Here is a 21,729-nt window from a genome sequence, read left to right on the forward strand (position 1 = left end):
TGTTTAACATCCGTTTTCCATGGGCTGGACAGTTTGACAAGAGCTGGCCAGGCTCCAGTCGGCATTTGTGGCATGGTTTCTACAATTGGATGCCCTTCCTAATGCCAACCACTTTACAGAGTGTGCTGGGTGCTTTTTATGTGCCACCAGCACAGGCGCATTTTATGTGCTGCTGGCACCTGTTAAGTATGTATGACAGCCTGTGTGTATGGATGACCATGGTTTTACTTAGCTTGATGCATCCTCTCAAATACAACAAATTACCACAACTCCTGCTCTTTTGTCATTTCTTCAGTGAGGCCCAGCATCCGAAGATCCTTTCCCACCACTGATAGGAACAGGCATGGCAGTATGAGTTTGCTTTCTAACCATTTGTTCTTTGATTCAGTCCTATTGCATGGCATCTTGGGCTGGTGTTTTCTAGTATAGCCCCAGATGAACCAATGACTTGTGAGAGGTGGTACCCAGAAACTGAAAGTAAGCGATCATATGTGTGTGTGTGTGTGTGTGTGTGTGTGTGTGTGTGTGTGTGCGTGTGTGTGTGCGTGTGTGTGTGTGCATATGTGCGCAAGTGTGTACCCTTGTTTTGACATCCCATAATGAATGAGAAAGAGTATCATCGTCATACAAGTGAGGTTGTTCATTTCCTGTCTTCCATGAAAATCCTGTCTGGCCATGGGGAAATATTGTCTTGCTTGGACAGCAAGGGTTGGCAGCAGGAAAGGCACCAGGTTGCAGAAAACCTGCCTCAAAAAAATTAGTAAGAGATAGTAAGAGAATTCCTTTTATGCCATGCCATTAACTTCTTAATTGTTGTTGTTGTCAAACCCTAGGCAAGCTCTGATCAGACAGAGTATTCTGGCTTTGATCAGTCCATCAATTTTCAGTCTATGTATCAAGGACTCCATTATGCATTGTTTCTGCCTTTTTTTATAAAGCAGTAAGTGTGGCTGTGTGGTTAAGAAGTCTGCTCTGGGTTCAATCTCACTGCATGGAACTTTGGACAAGCATCTTCTATTACAACCCTGGACTGATCAAAGCCTTGCGAGTGGATTTGTTTGATAGTGACTGAAAAAAACTTATCATATAGATTTATATATCATCATCATCATCATCAATGTTCCTTTTTCCATGCTGGTATGGATTGGACAGTTTGACAAGAACCAACAAGCCAAAGGGCTGTGCTGAGCTCCAATGTCTTTGGCTTGGTTTCTACAGCTGGATGTCCTTCCTAAAGCCAACCACTTTACAGAGTGCACAGGGTGCTTTTTGCGCGACACCAGCACATGGTGAGGTCGCCAAGTACTCACAAGAAGGAAATAGTAGTATGATATATACATGGGTGGGTGTGTGTGTGTTTACTTGTCTTGACATTACATGGTAGTTCTAAATAAATGTCAAAGTCATACAAGTTGCATCGTTTACTTCTGATATTCTGTGAAAACATGTCAGGCCATGGGGAAATATCACTTTACTTGAAAACAGGTGAGGGTTGGCAACAAGAGGAACATCCAGTAACAGTAAATTCCATCCAACCTATACAAACCTGGAAAAGTGTACATTAAAATGATGATGATGATAGAACATGATTTGAGTGAAATTCGGCTGCTATTTCTAGCAGGTCAACCAACCACATAGAGGTTTCCTTGCTCACCGTCAATTCATCCTGAGCAGATATGTAGGACAGCAGTACTTAAGAGCCATTATTACAGTTTGCTCCAGGTTTGTTAGCAATTTCATATTTTCACCTAAATGTCAACTCTAGAGCATTTTTTTTCCTTTTCTTTTCCTTCTATGTATTTTTTTTTGTCATATCTCTTCACCAGTTCAGTTCAGCATATTGGCCTTGTTTGTTAGTTCTTCATGTAGATACGATTACCGTTTTCTCTACAAACTACATAAAAGCCCTCTTTTGCTCTTTTCGGGTGCGAATGTGGGGTCTATGGTCGGTTTTCCTATGCAGTATATCACATCAGGATGATTTCAGATTAGTTTCCAATCTTTCATCTCGCCATCAGTTTCTTGTGTTACAGTCAGATTTCGACCATTGTTCAATACATACGTGTGAAATTTTTTTTTCTTTCTATGTTAGCCATCGCCTTACTGGCACTTGTGCCGGTGGCACGTGAAAGGCAACATTTGAGCAAGATCGTTGCCAGTGTCGCTGGACTGGCTCCTGTGCAGGTGGCACATAAAAAACACCATTTTGAGCGTGGCGTTGCCAGTACCGCCTGACTGGCCTTCATGCCGGTGGCACGTAAAAGCACCCACTACACTCTCGGAGTGGTTGGCATTAGGAAGGGCATCCAGCTGTAGAAACTCTGCCAAATCAGATTGGAGTCTGGTGTAACCATCTGGTTCGCCAGTCCTCAGTCAAACCGTCCAACCCATGCTAGCATGGAAGGCAGGCGTTAAACAATGATGATGATGATGATTCACTTGGTTTTAAATTAACCATATTGCCCTGTAGCTTTGAGATTCCAATAGTATGATTATTCATTTTTAGAATGACATCGCAGAGGCAAGACTTGGCAGGTTTCAACTCAAATCAGGCAGAATATTCAGGCCTGATATAGCCAGATTAAATACTAAAGGGTTAAGCAAAGTTGGGCCTCCTCTAAGCTCATTTTGTCCCTGACATCTAAAGGCAAATTCCAATCCAGACAGTCTCTTGTACTTAGTTTGACTCCATGATAATAACATTTATTTAAACATTATCCGCAAAACTTATATTGTAGAAGAATCTATCACAACAATAGACTGGTGACATTTGCCAGTTTGTTTTCTGCTTTTCTTTTTCCTGCATATTTTATTTCTGTAACCATACAGTATATTGTTACTATTGTGATTTCTAGTTTTATGTTCAGCTGTACTGCTAACTTAACCTTTTTATACAGTCATGCTTGTTGTTATAGCCTGATGTACTTTTGTAATGTTTTGTAAAATACTGCTAGACAGCTTTCAATACGACATGCTCCAATGCACAAAATGCTTTCTTTTCCTCAATATGCGCTGCTGAAATTAGGGTGCATTTAATATACCCATGCACCTTTTTTGTCATCAAATACAAAATCAAGCAAAAACAGTGCAAATAATGATAAAGAACTTAAAATTATCTCCTCACTGGAATCCCTAAATTTCCCCCTAATTAAAAATTGCTGCTTAGATGAAACCTTTTAAAAGCATCCTTGGAACAGGAGCTAATTCCAAAGCGTATTGTTTCAAGGTATGAAATAGGATTTTGATTGGAATGGCGGTTTTGAAGGCACAAAATGAAAAAAAACTGCACAGAGGAATTGAAGATTTAGAGCTGGGGTGGCAGAAGGATGAGTTAAAAGGATTTCCTTGCATTGGTTTGTTGCTCTTGTCGCTATTGAGTAGCTTTATTGAATTCTACTGAAGCTAGACTGTCTGCTCCAGCCATAGAACCCACAACAAATCAAACAATAGAGCTTGGTGCAGTCTTATGACTTGCTACTTCCTGTCAAACCATCCAACCTATGCTACTATGTAAAGAGGACATTAAAGGATGATAATGATGATACACCTTTTTTATGGTGTTAACCAAACCTATAAGAAATACTCATAAACCTTGTGCTTGTGATATGTTACTCTTTTGCTCTTTTACTTGTTTCAGTCGTTTGACTGTGGCCATGCTGGAGCACCGAATTTAGTCGAGAAAATTGACCCCAGGACTTATTCTTTGTAAGCCTAGTACTTATTCTATCGGTCTCTTTTTGCCGAACCACTAAGTTACGGGGACGTAAACACACCAGCATCGGTTGTCAGGTGATGGTGGGGGGACAAACACAGACACACAAACACATATACGACGGGCTTCTTTCAGTTTCCATCTACCAAATCCACTCACAAGGCTTTGGTCAGCCCGAGGCTATAGTAGAAGACACTTGCCCAAGGTACCACGCAGTGGGACTGAACCCGGAACCATGTGGTTAGTAAGCAAGCTACTTACAAGACAGCCACTCCTTAAATATCAATCCAATCTAAATCCATACTGCTGTACATTACACTGAACACCATCAACAAGGTACAATATTAAAATTTATTTCTTCATGTGAGAGCCATCAGTGAAGATTCGGTTGCTACACTGAACATCTGGAAAGTAGTTTCCACTCTAATTCATATTTATGTTGTGAGTAACAAAGGTATTGAGTTAGATTAAATACAGACAGAAAAAAAAGCATAGTTGGCCACCATTTGAGAACATTTAGATAACATTTAGGCTATGCAGTTGATTAATGCATTAATCTCCTGTCATATTATCACCCACTTAACATCCATTGTACAGCAATTGCAGAGGTTGTAGGAAATATAGATTGCGACTACTCTCAGTCCTGCATCATCTGTTCTTTGATGTTAGACATCAGAGTTGACGTCATCACGTTTTCCCTTGTCTTTCTCTGTCATGGGTACTTTCCATTGTCAGCAAATCACATGCCCATACAAGCACATTTACCTGCACACACAAACATCAGCTGTTGTCCTTTCTAGCCTCTTTCTCAGCTCATTTGTGCTCTGCTCTCCATATTATATATCCTAGCAGACCTTTCATGACTCGTTCCTCTCCATTCATCACATTTTTGTTTTTACACCTGATGCCCACATCTCACTGTATTCTGAATAATACTTCTTACACAGGCTCTGTACAGTCTGCCTTCTGTGCAGACAGAAACACTTTCTTACCAACAGAGATAATATCTACCCGAAATATTTTTACCACTTTTTGACTGTAGCTACTATACAGGGTGTCCACAAAGTCTGGCTACATGGAATAAATAAAATCATAACATAAACAATTAAATATAAGAAATAATAATTTCTTAAAGTATGTGTTAATCCCCATGTACCCAGACTTATATATAGTATAAGTACACTTATTACTCTACTTGACTCCTTTGAGCATTAAGGGGTCATTTATGTCAAAGAAACTATTAAATATATCAGATTGACTTCTCTTGAATTATCCAAATGCATTAGACAATTTTCAGACTTTTATATAATTGGTTATTAATAATAATTATTTAATAATTGGTTATTTTTGTTATTATGTGTTTATAAAAGAAGGCATTCTTTAATATTTTAGAATCAACCAGTCCATAAACATTATATACAAGATTCGAGTAAACTATGTTATTAGCGTATTATTAATTCAGGTGGTTGTAGCTATACAATCAAATCACTTGAAGAATCATAACTCCAGAATGTCCATTTGAAGAATCTTTAGCCCTACTCACAGTGATTACAATTTGCTTAATTAAGATACATAAATTTCGTCATGCATCTTTGTTGTGAAAGTTTAAAGAAAGAAAAAAATAGATATGTGCTGCGTTCTGAAATTAATTGATGCTAATGTGAAGAATTCTCTGCATCAAATGTTATGGAGGTGACAGGGTTGCTGCTGTTCAGCAGACCTACGATCAATGGTGTTCCAGCTATGACCATATCGCCTTTTATATCAGGGACTACGTTCCGATATATCCATCTTTCTTATCTAAAATGGTATGGAGTTATTTCAGAAAGACTCGACTGCTATTTCTAGCAGGATAAACAACTGAGTAAAAGTTCCTTTGGTTGTTGGTAATAGTGGTAGGGTGTTGGTATGTCAGTGGTTCTAACCTTACCCAGAACCCACTAGAAGAATCGTCACCCAGCCAAAGTCTGGGTCGACAAAAATAAATAACGACGATGATTCTATGTCACTGGGTCATGTTTGTTATGGCATATCTTCAGAAACAAGCCTGAATTCTCGGTCAAACCACTAATACTACATAACGTAGAAATACCTTGATAGGTATTAAATTGCCAAACACACTATTACGTGAATAGAAGCTCATTGAATTAAATCCATATTTTCGTATTCCTTTTCCTTCCCCCACCCCTTCAGTTATTATTTTAATCGATCAGTCATCGACTGGCCTTGATTACTTCTTGGATTAAAAAAAAAAACAATACAAAATAGGCATATTAATTCCATTTATCTGTTGCTATCCACAATATATTTTGATTGGTCAAGAATTCGATCATTTTTTTCCCCCCAGATACATAATTTTTGCATATAACATAACCTTAGGCTAGGACTGAACTCAAAACCTTTATCTCCCCATCAGCAGTCTTATATAAAGACAACACTAATGCAAAATCTCTGAAAAAAAAATGTAGCCATGATAATCTAAAGAATAGCAAAAACAAATTTCGATGTTGTTAAATAACATCTTTGACAATTGCTTCGCTTGCGTTTCTAATCTGACTGAAATCTGACTTTTGACAAAACGGTGTTCTTATATTTATCTGTAGTTTCATCGTCTTAAATATAACAATATTAAGTTTCTGAAGATATTGATTAGATAAAAAAAAAATATCTACAAACATAAGTAGTGAGCATAGCATATTAAACAAAATACATGTCACGATGTATTTTAATGCAAATATAATATTAACATTAATTATAGGTTTCGAGAAACGGTACAACGTTTATTATATGATGATACAGCAGGTTACTGACTATTACTCATTTCGTTTTACATGCAAGGAGAAACACGTCTATTTTTTGCTGCTGTCGGGTGAATCATTCACGGGGTAGTGTGTTATTTACGAAATTTAATCAAGTCACTTCTTTCGGAGTAAATAGTCATTGAAAGGTACAGTGCAAAAAATTGATTGATTGATTGAGGTTTAGTTGACCAAATACATTTCATAGCGGCATTTTGAATTGCTAATTATTACTGTGAAAGATCAGTTTTGAAAATTATGAAAGAAAACGAAACATGAAAAAATAGGGACACATTAATTTTGTCTCAGTAAACATAATTGTCTGACTGTATACAGTATCGTTTTTTTCTTATTTATTTATTTGGGTTTAAATGCCTTTTCAAAGTGATGTAACATTTAAATATTACATTATTATTATTACGTAACTGTTACACAATAAACCATTCATAAGGTTTTATGATGATCGAGAGGATTGGGTGATTAAAAAAACACACCAGGTAATACGGTCGACACGCTTGGGTAATAATGTTTAGCAAACGTAGATTATTTTATTATGATTATAAATATATATTCCAGCTAAGGTGACCACTTCTGAGAAAATAACCACTGGGTTAAATAGTAAATATAGATATGTGTGTTAGAGATATACAAACATACATTTATGATGAGATGGAACGAAATTAATCTCCATCAACGATTTAAAAAATATATATATATTTTTTTTTTCTTTCATCCAATCATTGATTTATCGAAGCGAAACGACAGCGATAGAATCGATCATTCCCTAATATATCACAGTAAAGTCACACCAGACATGCACGCAGAAGCTACATTTATCATTACTTACCTGTTCATGTTATTATCCATATTGCTATGTTCTTACATTAAAATATCCCGAAACTCAACAGCTTCGAGGTGTCACCTGGGCGCTGCCATATTTGTTTACTGAGAATTAAAACTGTGAAACGAGCCTGCGCGTTGGCCAACCACGTTCACTTCCGCTATCGTTACTTAGCAACCTAGACTTCTTTCTAGACGCTTTAAGCATCAATACATTCATTGTAGCATTGATATTTAATGTAGATACGTATAGACAGGCTTTTATTGTAGCATTAGTATTTAAGGTCACTACTATTCGTTCACATGACTGCTTTCTACAGTAAGTGGTGAGGAAAAGTGGGTTCACAATCATATAACGATCTTAGAAATTTAAATAATCTTTAGTGGAAGTTGGTAAGAATGTCTCGGAAAAGCTGAACAAAAGGTCTTCAGAGACGAAGGCCCATCAGGTAAGTGCTTCGGCCCTTAACTTCTTACGAAGGGGGCCGGGCAACATCCAGGTCATGACTCCTGGGTGTCCTTCTACTGATATTTTTTTAGCCACTTGGATATTGAGGACGTGACATTTAAACCATATAGAGATGGACCACCTCTCCGTTGCCTCTGCTTTCAAACTAAAACTCCTTGAATAAAGAAATGACATTCGTACACTAACAAAGAATTTGTATAATGTGTGTTTTACTCCTGAGGAAGATTGGAAAACCATGTGGATAAGTTGGTAATTTATTTTTTTAAGAATTTGACTATTTTATTGCTATAAAGTTATCGATTTTAATCGATCCAGTGTGTGTGTGAACTCTCTGAAAGGTGCGAAAATGCATTATTGCAACTTTATCTTTCTTTTTTCGGTACAGTATTGATCTTGTACTTTAATAAAATCTTTTAAAATAATATTTGGAAGTTCTTGGTTTTTATTTAAATGGGGCATATTATCAGTTTTTAAAATTTTGTCTTTAGCTTTTCTTTATTTTCATTGCTTTTTTTTTTACGTGAAAACTGAAAATTTTTAATAATCGCTCTAATAATTATTGATAAATCTGTCTGTAACATAACTTCCGTTTGGTTCGCATCCAGCACCTCTTTTTTTCCTCTCTGCCTATACGTACGTACTAAGACACGTATTTCTCTACATGGTCATTACAGACATTAAGCTACCACTTTCAAAAATAAAAGCTTTCTTCTTTTAAAAGAAGTAAATGGAAAGAAAATGATGAATCACCAGTCTTTAAATTTCTCTTAATAAAACTACAAATAATTGTTCGATTATTTTTTCTATTAAATTTTAAGTTACTTTCTTTACCATAAGAAATGGCATGTGTGTGTGTGATTCAGTTTTATTTCAAGATTTCTTGTTTAAACAACTTAACACATAACTTAAATCTTTCAAGTGGTTTGATAGTTTTCTTTGAATGACAAAGTTCATAAATAAGAGCGATAAGCACAGCAAAACCGGGGGAAATAATTTTACTATCTCTGCTATTGAAAGAGCCCAGAATGAGATCTGGCAATGTTCTTGAGAACAGGAAACTGAGCGAGCCATTGCTAAGTCCGACTCCGCAAGCTTTACTCTTTCATCCAGGGATTTCAGACACCGTGACAAGTCACGAAGTGAGACAGTGTTTACTCCATTATTTTTTCGAATACAGACAAACTTGTTAAATTCCAGTAATTCAGCATCTATCGTGGGATCATTTTTGTATATGCATACACTAGCTGACGTACCCGGGAAAGCGGGGCTTATCCCTTGGTTCCGTTCTCATAATTGCTTCACCAATCCAGTAACAACAATACAAAGTATGTAGCCCTTAAAACGGTTTTTGTGCATTTACAGAGAATACCGAACTGTCTTACACAGGATCATGTTTTTAGGAATTCCCAATAAGTTATGAATACCCAAATTGTAAATTTAGTTGTGTAATAACATGAAATTAATTACCCGATAGTAAGAATTCAAATAAAGTGCAGGTGCTATGGGTTATTTCCGTTGAGTGTTATTAAAAAATATTGTGCAGATGCTATGGGTTATTTCCCTTGGGTATTTAAAAAAATTAGCTATATGAGGTAGATATAAAGATCCCTTCCAGGGGCCGTATTATCGATTTTTCAACAATCTAAGTATGTCACGGGGTTTCCATACATGAGTTCTACTCATGTGTTAAGTTTCATGAAAATCAATAAAACGATGTAGGAGGAGTTAGCTAACAACGCCACAACCAAACGCACACCGATTTCCCACATATGTAGTAGATGTTTCGACAGGGCCAAAATAAATGAGCCAAGAAGATAGAGAGACATCAGCTTGAAAACTGGATATAAAGAAATAATAAATAATGGTAGGGAGCATTAGTAGTAGTTGAAAGAACATCTCAAGTAGATTCTGGAAGATTCCAAGACTTTTAAGCTAACAATTCTAACTTTCACGCTGTTTTATTGGTTCTTTTGCAGTGTCCATTTCCCCTAGGATTGTATGAAGGGGTTTTGCATTTCAGAATTCCTTGTTTTAGAAAAGTTCGAATTTTCTCGTGAATTGAGCTCCTTTATAAACTTGGATAGCGCCGGGAGTTCCAAGAAGAGAAAGTAATTGTTTATAACATCAGTCAAGTTTCGAGATACTAACTGTTTAGATCCAGCCAAATCCAACGAAACTGCGTTGGATTTTGTAGGATCTATACAGAAGTCACCATTTAACATCCGTTTTCCATGCTGGCACGAGTTGAACGTTTCGACAGGAACCAACGAGCTCTACTGTCTGTCTGTCTGGTATGCTTTCTTCGACTGGATGCCCTTCGTAATGCTAACCACTATGCAGCGTATGCTAGGTGAGTTTTATGTGCCATCGGTACCAGTAAAGTCACCAAGTAACTCGCAAGATAAGACCCCTCAGTCTAAGTGGAGAGCGAAGGGCGTGGTTTTGTGGCAGGTGATGAGAGGTTAAAGTATAATAGACAGAAACAGGTGTCTTGTAGTTGAGATATGAATTTAGATTCGGAGCATATTCGGCAGTCATAAAATATTTTACGAATATCCTCAACAGAAAATATTTTTTGTCCTATACATAATTCAACAATCTTTGCACACATAGGTTGCACAATTTATGGCAAAAATCGCTGAAGAAATTCCTAAGCTGGTTGAGCAGAACAAATCATTCGAAACAAGACATCAAAACACTTTATTTTAATACGTAGAAAATATTGAAACTATACGAAGAAAGATTGCTTCTTCAACGTAATATTTTGTCATTGATTTTGCATTGTATATAGAATGCCCCTGGACATATTGTCAGTGATGTTTCCTGGGCTCATTAGGTGTTTCAGGACTTTTCAACATCAGACACACCCACGACTCAACCGATTTGAGCAAGCACCGGCTTGTGTCCTGCTAGCACTACTCCTGGTAACACTTCCCCTTTCAGGGCTTGCACCTCCTCGCCCACAACCACCTTGAGGCATCTTTGCTGCCTCCACAGCCAGCTTGGTGGCTTTCCACTTACTGGTCCCTATCCTGCTAAGTATGTTGCAAGATCTACAGACGGACTGGCCTGCAAACTCTGTATCCCACCTCAATAGGATCTAATCTAAGATCTCTGGCGCATGACAGAAATGCTTGTAGATTCCTGCTATGATCTTCCATGGAGTCACGTGGTCAATGATGTCTAGAAATAAATAGGTTCAGGTTTAAAGCGTCGTCCGGGTGGACTGTCCCATTGCTACGCTACTGCTCTGGGGTCGATAAAATAAAGTACTAGTCTAGTACTGGTGGTAGATTTATATCCTTATAATACATTTTAAATGGAAAAGTTATTGCATTAGAAGAAACTAGATAACATAATACACAAGTAGACAATTCAATACGTTATCCTGTCGGTCGTCTCTCCTCTGCAGGCCTTTATAAGCATTCATTAAATAATCCCTTTATTAATATGCATATAAATGCAGTAGTATACTATGTTTCAGTGATATTATTTCCTGCAAAACTAAGTATAATTAGCATCAAGCAAAAATGAAATCAATGAGATAAATGAACTTAAGTTCTCTGTTTATAGTTGTCGGTTATAAAGATAGACGTTCTAATAATGCTTCATGATAATGTATGATAAACCTAAAGTATAAACTCAAAAGAGGATTGATTAAAAGTATTACAATTATAGAAAGACTTTTCACCGGAAATTAAACACTCGAAAATGGTTGGACCAATTTTCTTCAGGTTACGGCCGTCTGTTGGTAATTAGCAAAAGAAGGGCAGCAGCCATAACCATTTTGACAAATGAATAATGACAACTAAGCGAAGTTGAAGCAATTAAGTCTCATTTTAAGTTGTTGCAGATTAAGATAAAACATTTCGGACAAGAACAGAAATTCAAACGATTGCAGACAGATTCGACAAATTATTTTTACTATGCGATCGAGAAGATAAAAAAAACATCGAAAGCGATGGGTAGTAAAGCCGGTTACAGCCGAAAATTTACATTGGTAATAAAAGTCAAGCTTCATTGATGATATCGTTGTGTTACATAAGTCCTTTTCAGTAGAACTCATACTTTGCCAACGATTGAAATAATTCTTCCTAATTATTTAGGTTGATATATGTATGTCTTTTCATTTGACATTTAGAGTTTCATGAATTACTAATCGACATCTGGAATTTTATGAATTATTATATTAATATATATACACATTTTTTGGATTTTATTAGATTGCCAGTTGAAGCTAACATTCTTTGTTTTAGGATTTTAAAAAATGTGGAACAATAAACAGAGAAAAGCACAAATAAAGCCTGGATGGTGCCAACAATTATCGTTTCTGAATAATGAATGACGTACATAAAAAAATTCTTTACGAATTGAAATTTGTTTTTAGTTGAAAGAAACAAAAACTTAGCGGTCATTGTTAGCGTGTCTTAAACGGATGAGGAAATAATATAAAAAATTAAAAATACAAATTTCATGATTTTTTCCCCTTGCTAACCAGGGCGTGAATTTACTTTTGCACAATGACCCTCCCGAGATACAACGAAATATGTTTCAACACACGAATTCACATCTTGCAAACTATATACAAAATGAAAACTAAAAATTGTATTTTTTGTTAACGTTTTATTTCTTTGAATTATCTCCCCTTCTCTTTTTAATTTCTTGCTTCGAGGTTCTTGTTTTCCCTCTTCCCTTAAAAGGCAAATTTCAGTTCATTAAGAATTTTTTGCCACTTCATTCAGTACATCGCCATGTGAATGAATTATTGTTATTTATGTCATTGGCTTACTTGTGCTATTTCCCTTACCTCACTTTTGAAAATTGTTTCTGCGGAATGAAACGATTGGACATGGCTGTTTGGACGTTGCGGATTTGACATGGCTGACTGGACATTCAGCCTGTTTTGGTGACGGTACTTTGTGGCACTGGAGGCAAGCACATAAACACATGCACATACAGAGGGAGAGAGAGAGAGAGAGAGAGAGAGAGAGAGAGAATGGGAGATACATTATAAAGAAATAAACATCAAAATAGACGATGCCAAGTAAACAGCGTTGAATCAGCCCCGTCAAATAAGCAGCACCAAAACGATTGTGCTGAAAATGTTTCATACCTTTATTTCCAGATGATTGCCATATTGGGCACTGTCATGCTATTAGCTGTCAGAAGTGAAAGTGCTCACTGCTAGTGAAGTATCTGTCTGTCTGCCTGTCTGTTGCTGGCCTGTCGATTCTTTGCTCGCTCCGGCCAGTCATGGTGACTGGCCGGAGCGAGCTATCTGTCTGTCTGTCTCTCTCTCTATCTATCTATCTAGTACTCGAAAGTTCGCGCGTCCACGCTAGCTAGTCGTGAGTAGAAAACACAAATTTAATATAAAAACATATTTCCTGAAATTGCAAATTATTTAAAATATAAAAATATAATTTTCAACAGTGAGAATTTATCAAAATAGAAAACAGATGAAGTTTGAAGTTTAAAAATAATAGGATCGACCACTCACGACTAGCTAGCGCGGACGCGAGTACCCTTATACTCTGTGTTGTGTTTTCAAACGCATGGATATAGGTGTCAAATTTGTTCCAATAACTTTCGAGTTAGATAGATAGATAGAGAGAGAGAGAGAGAGACAGACAGACATATAGCTCGCTCCGGCCAGTCATGGTATTAGCTGTCAGTAGCCAAAGAATCGACAGGCCAGCAACAGGCAGGCAGACAGACAGATACTTCACTAGCAGTGAGCACTTTCACTTCTGACAGCTAATAGCATGATAGTGCCCCATATTGTATTTTTTTTTACGTATTTCGGCAAAAAAAAAATTTTTTTTAAGTGAAAATTTAAGAAATGGGGGGGAGGGAGAATTTAAAAATTTTGAAATGCTTTTTTTTTTTTTTTTTGCAGATTCGGAATCTTCGCCATCGATATAGTGTGTTCCTGTAAAAAAAAATTTCCCAAAGTGGGTGCGGTCCATGATCTTTACCTCCGCCCCTCAAAAAAGGCCCATGGGCAGTAATGAGTTTTAAAATCTGAAAAGAAAAATGCAAGTTTTTAAGAAAGTCAGAGTTAATGGACTTACCGGATACGGAAGTTGTGATATTTTGTTATAAGTTTTTGTAAGAATCGGTTATTGCGAGTCGAAGTCAAAAATAAAATTTATCGGACAAAATGCCGAAAGTCGTGTCCAGAAGCGTAGTTTGTACTGACACTAAAGATCAAGAAGAATATCAAGGAGAGAAACCACTTTACATTTATTACTGTATATGTGGGCAAATGTCGTTGATTCTTGGTAAGTATTTTAAGCATTTTGCACATTTATTTAACTTAAATACCTTCTTTGATGTTATGGAAGGCACACTTTGCCATAAAAAACAGTCTCAAAAAATCGCTCCGGGCCCTTTATCCATAGCTGAGTTCCCTATGAGACAATTTTGTTCCTGGCACATTTTTTTCCTTGAATATATGCTGCTGAAATTGTGTTACATCTAATATACTCTTGGGTCGTTTATTCCTTCTAATACAGCACTTTTATAATTGAATATAGCGGTATTGTTGCTAGAACAATAATTACTACTACTACTACTACTACTACTACTATGATTATAAATTTTTGAATAAGTTAGAAAGTTGATGCTGGTGGAAATGGGGAGTCGATCTTCGCGTCCAAGTTGTCAGCATTGTGTAAGAGAAGTAACCATGAAAGGCTCAGCCCTCCTTAAGTGTAAACTAGATAGCATAGTGATGTCTCAGTCACCCCCTGTAAGCAGTGGGGAACACTGTAACTGCATCTCATCTAGGCTAATTCTCTTCCTAATTAAATGGACTATAACTCTTTCCGGCTTTGATACCTCTTATGTATATATCTATCTATCCGTGGAGGCGCAATAGCCCAGTGGTTAGGGCAGCGGACTCGCGGTCATAGGATCGCGGTTTCGATTTCCAGACCGGGCGTTGTGTGTGTTTATTGAGCGAAAAACACCTAAAGTTCCACGAGGCTCCAGCAGGGGATGGTGGCGAACCCTTCTGTACTCTTTCATCACAACTTTCTCTCACTCTTACTTCCTGTTTCTGTTGTGCTTGTAATTCAAAGGGCCAGCCCCGAGAACTACGTTAAGGGTACACGTGTCTTTGGAGTGCTCAGCACGTTAATTTCACGAGCAGGCTGTTCCGTTGATTGGATCACCTGGAACCCTCGTCGTCGTAAGCGACGGAGTGCCAACACAAACACACAACACACATATATATCTTTCAGACATATATAGCAGCAAGAAAAATCGATGCTCTTCAAATGAAATCTCTTGTGACATTTGTTCTGTTGCAAGTTACTGATGCTCCTATATCTTTATTGTAATTAGTAATTCAAAGAACCAGTGATTGGTACACTGAAAACCTGGAACCAACAATGTAATTTTTCACCAAAAGAGATCTAAAGTTAAATGTCTAAATTTTGCAAATTCAAGTTTCCCACTCATTTTTATAACCATGGTTCATGTTTTACTGCCATGTAGCATGGCACTTCACACACATGCATCATACAGTCTACTTTTCACTCTGAGCTAGAGGCCCTTTGTCACTAGCAAAGGTAGGAGCTTTCTGAACTTTGCAACATTGACTCTAAGGTCCTTCGATTTTAAACCTTGCTTCCACACCTGAAATTTCTTCTCTAGTTCTGGTAGTGATTCAGCTATGAGGGCCAGGTCATCAGCAAAGAGGAGCTCCCAGAGGCAGCCTGTCTTGAATTCCTCTGTTATTGCCTGGAGGACTATGATAAATAAGAGGGGACTGAAGACTGATCCTTGGTGAACCCTTACTTCTCCTTGGAATTCTTCACCTGAATGAATAAGCATCGCATTAAACAGAATAACCTGAATACTAAACATGATTTTACAGTTTCTCTTGTGTGCAATAGTCTGTGCAGAGTAGCCTCGCCTGTAGCACGAACCTGAAACAACACCCCTTTCTTTCTAATACTGGGTCTTTATATCCTTGACTAATACGTCACCGTCCAATTCCGCTTTGTATATCTCAAAACAGTCGGAGATTGGATCAATTGAAATGTGGTATAGAATATAAAAATGCACGAGGTGAGGATTGATAGACCAGAAAATATTACTGAAATAATTATTTTTGAAATTTTGGAAGCTAGTGGATTGACGTAAGTGGAAGAGTTATGTCCCTTCGCATTTTAAGTCGAAAATCCCGTTGAGGTTGATTTTACTGAGAAATGAGATGATTTGACATGGTTGACTGGACAACTCTTGGAGTAGTTGACGTTCAGAAGGGCATTCAACCGGAGACCTTGCCAGATCAGATTGGAGCCTGGCGCAGCATACTGGCTCTCCAGTCCTCAGTCAAACTACCCAACCCCTGCCAGCATGGAAAACGGACGTTAAACAGTGATGATGATGATTGACACAATCAAGGAGATCCTTTGCTGCTGAAATCCCATCTTCTTGAGTTGACCACTCTCTACACTCTTTACTTCTAAGCATTGCTATAAACAACCGAACTGAGCAAGAATGTTATATCTCAGTGTGCATGCATGACAGAGTTCAAAGTCAATTTGTGCCAAGCAGATTCAATCTGTGTACTTTAGCTTCGTTACCATAGCAACAGTCCTGGTACTTTTTAATCAGACCTCGTACATGTGCAGATAGATAGAGAGACGTTACAGTTTATTAATTGAACGTGTTTGATACAAACATACACTAAGAGAAATATGCTTACAGACATAGAGAGAGAGAAAGGAGCCGACAAACAGACAAAAACATGAAAATGTCTGGTGTCAAATAAGGCAGCTTCAAAGCAGTGACACCAAACAAGCAATGCCAAAACGTCTCATATTTAATTTTATCTTTCACCTTTCTGGCATCCATAAAATAAAATGCCAGTCATGTCAATGGTATTACCTATACACTGCCACTTCCCAAATTCAAGGCCTTGTCTCTGTCTGAAATCAAATTTTAACTTGTGTCGTTTTTATATTTATCATTTGTTTTATTAGATTGCCCCATGGAGAAGTTGCCTCTGAGGAAACGAGATGGTGCTAGAGTGATAGATGGTCAGAAACATGCTCATAAAATCACATGTGACCCAGACGAAATTATCTACTTGAGAAGGTATCTACAAATGACAAGATTTTTTGTTTCCTAGACACATTTTTAAATTAATGATTGTTGAAAGATGGCAAACTGGCAGAATCATAGAATCATTAGCACGCCAAGTTAAATGCTTTGTAACTTTTCATCTGTCTTTACATTTTGAGTTCATATTTTGCTGGGGTCGACTTTGTTTTTCATCCTTTTGGCGTTGATAAAATAAGTACCAGTCATGTACTGGGGTTGATGTAATCGACTTACTCTCTCCCTGAAACTACTACCAAATCTAACAACTGTTGCATAAAAGATATCACATTTTTTTTATAACCTAAAACTACCAATAATTTATATTTTCTTCAAATGATTGTTATCTTATATAAATTCAAATACTCTGAAAAGTTTTTTTATCTAGTTTTCTATTCATGTTTCTCCTTACAGACCTGAAGGTGTTGAAAAACAGTATCGACAAAAATGCAAACGGTAAGAATTAATTGACAGTATTATACTTTTTCTCTATATATTCTACATATAACCATTCTTGTTTACAGAGAATTTCAGTTGGTTAAGTTAATAGAGTGCTAACTTGCAAGAGAAAAAAAGTTTCCTTGATTTCATTCTGTCACTAGCATTGTACCTTAACTGATTGAACCATTAAACTTTTAGAGGCCCAACTCATCAAGGAATAAAAAGGTATAATGGCCAGCTTAATATTATAAGCAGCTGACCTTCTGTAATTTTTATGTCATTAATATCATGTGTTTGGTTGGAATCTTGCTAGATGATGACATTTCAGAAGAAATACCTGTTTATTTTGACAGATGCGGTCTTTGTTTATATTACCATCACCAGGGTAAAAGCAATGTCATGTTCATAGTGGAAGATGCGCTTAGAGAGGCTGGAGAAGGCGTCAAGACTGATGTATATAGTCAGATTTCTAAACCGAAGAAGGTGAGAATTGCCAACGATTTTCTTTGTTATTAGTTCTTTTGAAACCTTGCATGTACAAAGATGTCCTAAATCTTTTCAAGACTAAAATAGTTTGCAGTATCGAATATTTCTTCAAAATACACACAATATTGTATCTGATGGCATAAAAGACACATGGGTATATTAGCACACCCTGAGTCCAGCAGGGAATATTTAGGAAAAAGAATGTGCTCATGGGGTGTCCAACTTTGCATGTAGGACCCAAAGTGATTTTTTGAGACTTTGTTATTAAAAAAAAAAAAGCTGTGTGCTTTATATGCCATCAACCATTGTAGGGTGGTTATCTTTTATTTTAATTCATCGGTACTAAAATTTATTGTTAAATAAGTTGCACAAATAATTGTAACCATTAAGAATAGTAATGGGGACTTCAAAAGGATTATATTTCAAAATTGAAAACCCGTATTAGTAACACACTGAATTCTCAAAGAGTTTTTTTTCATCCTACCTGGGATTTGGAATTTAATTTTTATTTTCATCCAAGGATTTAGTAAAGAAAATGTTATGGTTGGTAAATGCTTAAAAGTTACACCAAGGATGATTTCCTGTATCATTAATTAGTGATAACAAGACATATTAATGTTGCATAGAGTCCAGTAAATTTAGATTTGACTAAGTTATGGGACTGATGCTAATTATATAGACTATCTCAAGAATTTCTCTTTTGAAACTTACATTGCATCAACAAAAGTTTTCCTAAACCCTTTCAAGACTAAAATAGTTGGCAGTACCATATATTTCTTTAAAATACACACAAGTATCAAGGACCTTTATATACTGCATTTGATGGCATAAAAGACACTTGGGGATATCAGCACACCCCAAGTTCAGCAAGGCATTTTCAGGAAAATGAGTATCAGGAGCAAAATTAGCTAATGGGATGTTTAGTTTTGCATATAGGACCAAGGGCGATTCTTTGAGACTTTTTTTTTTTTATAAACAAACCAGTGGTGTCATATATTAACCCAGTTCACGATAGATGTTGGTATTGTGATAGAGCAAGTAAATTATTTCTATAGCATTTCCAATCAATGTATTGGTACTTGAAAGAGATGTTGGAAAAAGAATTTCTTAACTTTTAAATATTCCTTTATCTTCCCAGGTCACATTAACCAAACATACCAAAAATATGGGCAAGTTTAGTTCTGTTACTGTATCAACTGTTGATGAAGAAGAAGAAGAAATAGAAGCTGTAAGTAATTTAATGTCTATCCTACTATTTTTGCTTTTATCATCTTTTACTGATTTCAGTCATGTTGAAAATGTTTATTTTTATGGAATTATGTTCTAATCACAATTATATTTATTTCTTCCAGAAAGAAATTGCTGATTCCTATGCTGCCAATGCTAAAGTTATTGAGAAACAACTGTTAAGGAAAGGAATGAGTAAAAAGAAATTAATGGAACAGGTAAGAGTTTGTGGTTGGCTGTTTTGTTTTCTTTTTAACCATTCTTGATGCCAGATATACAATGATTTCTCGGTTTAGTCTGACAGTCTTTGAGATGAAGATACTGCACTTTTACACTAATAATCTCATGTCAGTATTGTTTGCCAACCTAAAGGAATGGTAAAGGGGATATTCATTTGTAAAAATTACGTTTTAATATTTTTTTTCTGCATTAATACTGTTCAGTAATTGCCTCTGATCCATTGAGCTTTTACAGTATTGATGAAGACTGTATCTTCATCTAGTTATTAATTTGAGAGAAGACAAACTGTATTTCAGATTTGACTTGCTAATAGTTTATCACCAATTTGTAATATTTTCACATCATAATGGAGGGGCTTTCCAACACTGTTTCATGTTTGATAAATCATTCTGTTTATCTAAATAGTTTCATACTTAGAGACTAACTGACTTTAAATTATGTTTGTGTGAGAGAGGAAGTCTAAAAGATTGGCCTTTTGTTGAAGTTTTGGTTTTCTTTTATTAAACAGGCAGAAGAAGAAGCTAAAAAGCGCCCCAAGGGAACACTCATTGACAAATAAAGGAAATACAAGAAGAAAGTTTACTTGAGAATTTTAAAACCTGATCTCTCCTGGTGCATCTCTGCTGTGAAGAAAGAGGATATGAAAGCAGTTTAATTTGTTTAAATTATATTCTTGTAATTGATTTAAATTTTCTGACACTTTCAACTTCACAGTATGGGGTACAATACACTAACAAAGGGGCCAAAGTGCTGTATATATGAACTCTATCTGAAAACATCAACCACTATTTTATGATGACATTTCTGTACAGATTTTCATTTCATATGTATATATAGATGTCCAACCCATGCCAGCATGGAAAACGGACATTAAATGATGATATATATATATATATATATATATATATATAAAAGACAGTGGAATTGGACGAGACTATAGAACATTGGCTTGGATGCATTACCTTTTGGTGCTTCATATTTTAAAGTCCAGGTCCTACTGGGTTCATCCTTTATATGTTTGATAAGTACCAGTAATATACCATGGACATTATGGATTATATGATTCCTTTACAAAATACTGGTCTTGTACCTTGTCAAGAAATCTATGTTGCTGTTGATAAAATTTTAAGTACTTTTGTACGATTTTGTTCAGAGTTATTGATTAAAAATTTATTTTAGGTGCTGACGTTATGAAGTCTCAGGGTCAGTCCCACTGTGTGGCATCTCAGGCAGGTGTCTTCTACTAAAGCCTTGTGAGTGGATTTGGTAGATAGAAACTGAATCCCATCATATATAATGTATTTACCTTTATGATGATAATCTTGTGATGGTCGTAAAGGATCATCAACACCATACAAGTTTTGTTCATTTCCAGTCTTTTGTGAAAGATATGTTTTGGCCATAGGAAATATTACCTTGCTTGGAAATAGGCAGTGGTTGGTGACAGGAAAGGCATTTGGCCAAACAAAACCTACCTCAACACAACAGGAAGAATAGATGATGGGGTGAAGAGTAAAGGGAGAGTCATCATGTTTATCTTCCATGCTAGCATGGCTTGAATGGGACCCAATGAATTGAAGGATCTCAACCGGGGGTCCATATGGTCCCTGAGCGTCCATATAAGAGGTTTTGGGGGTCCATGCAACAAAATAGAAAATCTAGGATCCACAATAGTATTTTATGTATCCCTGAAAAAATTATACAGCTGGATGCCCTTACTAAAGTGAATCAGTATTTTATATGACTTCTCACAAAAGGACAAATTATTGAGTTTCATAAACATTTAAATTAAATTTATATCTCAAATATTTTATTTTAATGACATTTAAAACACGATATGAAGGTAAATTGAATACAGTTAAAACCATACCATTTAAAAATAAATGATGTTAAAACTGATGTGTGCATATATCACCAAATATTAAGAAAAATAGTGCTCAATACATGGTATAGAGCTTAGTCATATATCATTTAAAATATGGTTTTGAAGCAAAAGATTGCATAATATGATGAGTAATAGTGAGGAACTCAGTTCTTATATATGTATGTTTTATGTTGAGTTATAAAAAAGCAAAAAAAGAAACAATTTGACATTAAACTGAGGAATTACTCAATCCTTCTTTGTAGAATGCATAATATACTTTTACAAGGAGAAGGATTGACAGTGACTTTCGAAGTTTTAGTCTGCTCGCCTTTGTCAGACTGTTAGCTTACATCAAACAGTTGTAAGCTAGCAGGCTTAAATATAAACTTTGTAAATGTACAATATATATATATATATATATATATATACACACACACACACACATACATATACATACTCTAATGTCAAACAGTGACAATGAGTGTTCAACAATGCATTGGTGGATAAATATTCTTTATTTGTAAGTTAACAAGGC

At 36.2% G+C, this 21,729-nt stretch overlaps 2 protein-coding genes and 1 long non-coding RNA gene across 4 annotated transcripts in view; 2 read left to right on the forward strand and 1 right to left on the reverse strand.

Moving 5' to 3' along the window:
* Window positions 1–7,457, reverse strand: part of LOC106871355 (alsin) — a 97,302-nt gene extending 89,845 nt beyond the window's left edge. For both annotated transcript variants that reach the window (XM_052970013.2, XM_089356290.1), the window contains exon 1: window positions 7,358–7,457. In XM_052970013.2, coding sequence (XP_052825973.1) covers window positions 7,358–7,377 — 20 coding nt within the window. In that variant the 5' untranslated portion in view covers window positions 7,378–7,457. The remainder of the gene's footprint in view (window positions 1–7,357) is intronic.
* Window positions 1–13,874, forward strand: part of LOC149134343 (uncharacterized) — a 28,727-nt gene extending 14,853 nt beyond the window's left edge. Inside the window, exon 3 of the long non-coding RNA XR_016242837.1 lies at window positions 13,719–13,874. This is a non-coding gene — a long non-coding RNA (uncharacterized LOC149134343). The remainder of the gene's footprint in view (window positions 1–13,718) is intronic.
* Window position 13,875: 1 nt separating this feature from the next.
* LOC106867364 (STING ER exit protein) lies at window positions 13,876–19,890 on the forward strand. The gene is made up of 7 exons (XM_014912216.3): window positions 13,876–14,103; window positions 16,819–16,933; window positions 17,351–17,392; window positions 17,731–17,860; window positions 19,002–19,091; window positions 19,216–19,308; window positions 19,839–19,890. Exons 1-7 carry the CDS (start codon window positions 13,983–13,985, stop codon window positions 19,887–19,889), a joined length of 642 nt encoding a protein of 213 aa, XP_014767702.1. The 5' UTR covers window positions 13,876–13,982; the 3' UTR covers window position 19,890.
* The last annotated feature ends 1,839 nt before the right edge of the window (window positions 19,891–21,729 follow it).

This window comes from Octopus bimaculoides, chromosome 8 (assembly GCF_046866305.1).
Source record: "Octopus bimaculoides isolate indiv1 chromosome 8, ASM4686630v1, whole genome shotgun sequence".
NCBI classification, from domain to species: Eukaryota; Metazoa; Mollusca; class Cephalopoda; order Octopoda; family Octopodidae; genus Octopus; species Octopus bimaculoides.

Bases quoted from the DNA above. Each gene is read 5' to 3' on its own strand.
- LOC106867364 (XM_014912216.3), top strand. From the start codon at position 13,983: ATGCCGAAAGTCGTGTCCAGAAGCGTAGTTTGTACTGACACTAAAGAT. The intron at 16,934-17,350 runs GTATCTACAAAT...TTCTCCTTACAG, and splicing joins GAAATTATCTACTTGAGAAG to ACCTGAAGGTGTTGAAAAAC. The intron at 17,393-17,730 runs GTAAGAATTAAT...TTATTTTGACAG, and splicing joins TATCGACAAAAATGCAAACG to ATGCGGTCTTTGTTTATATT.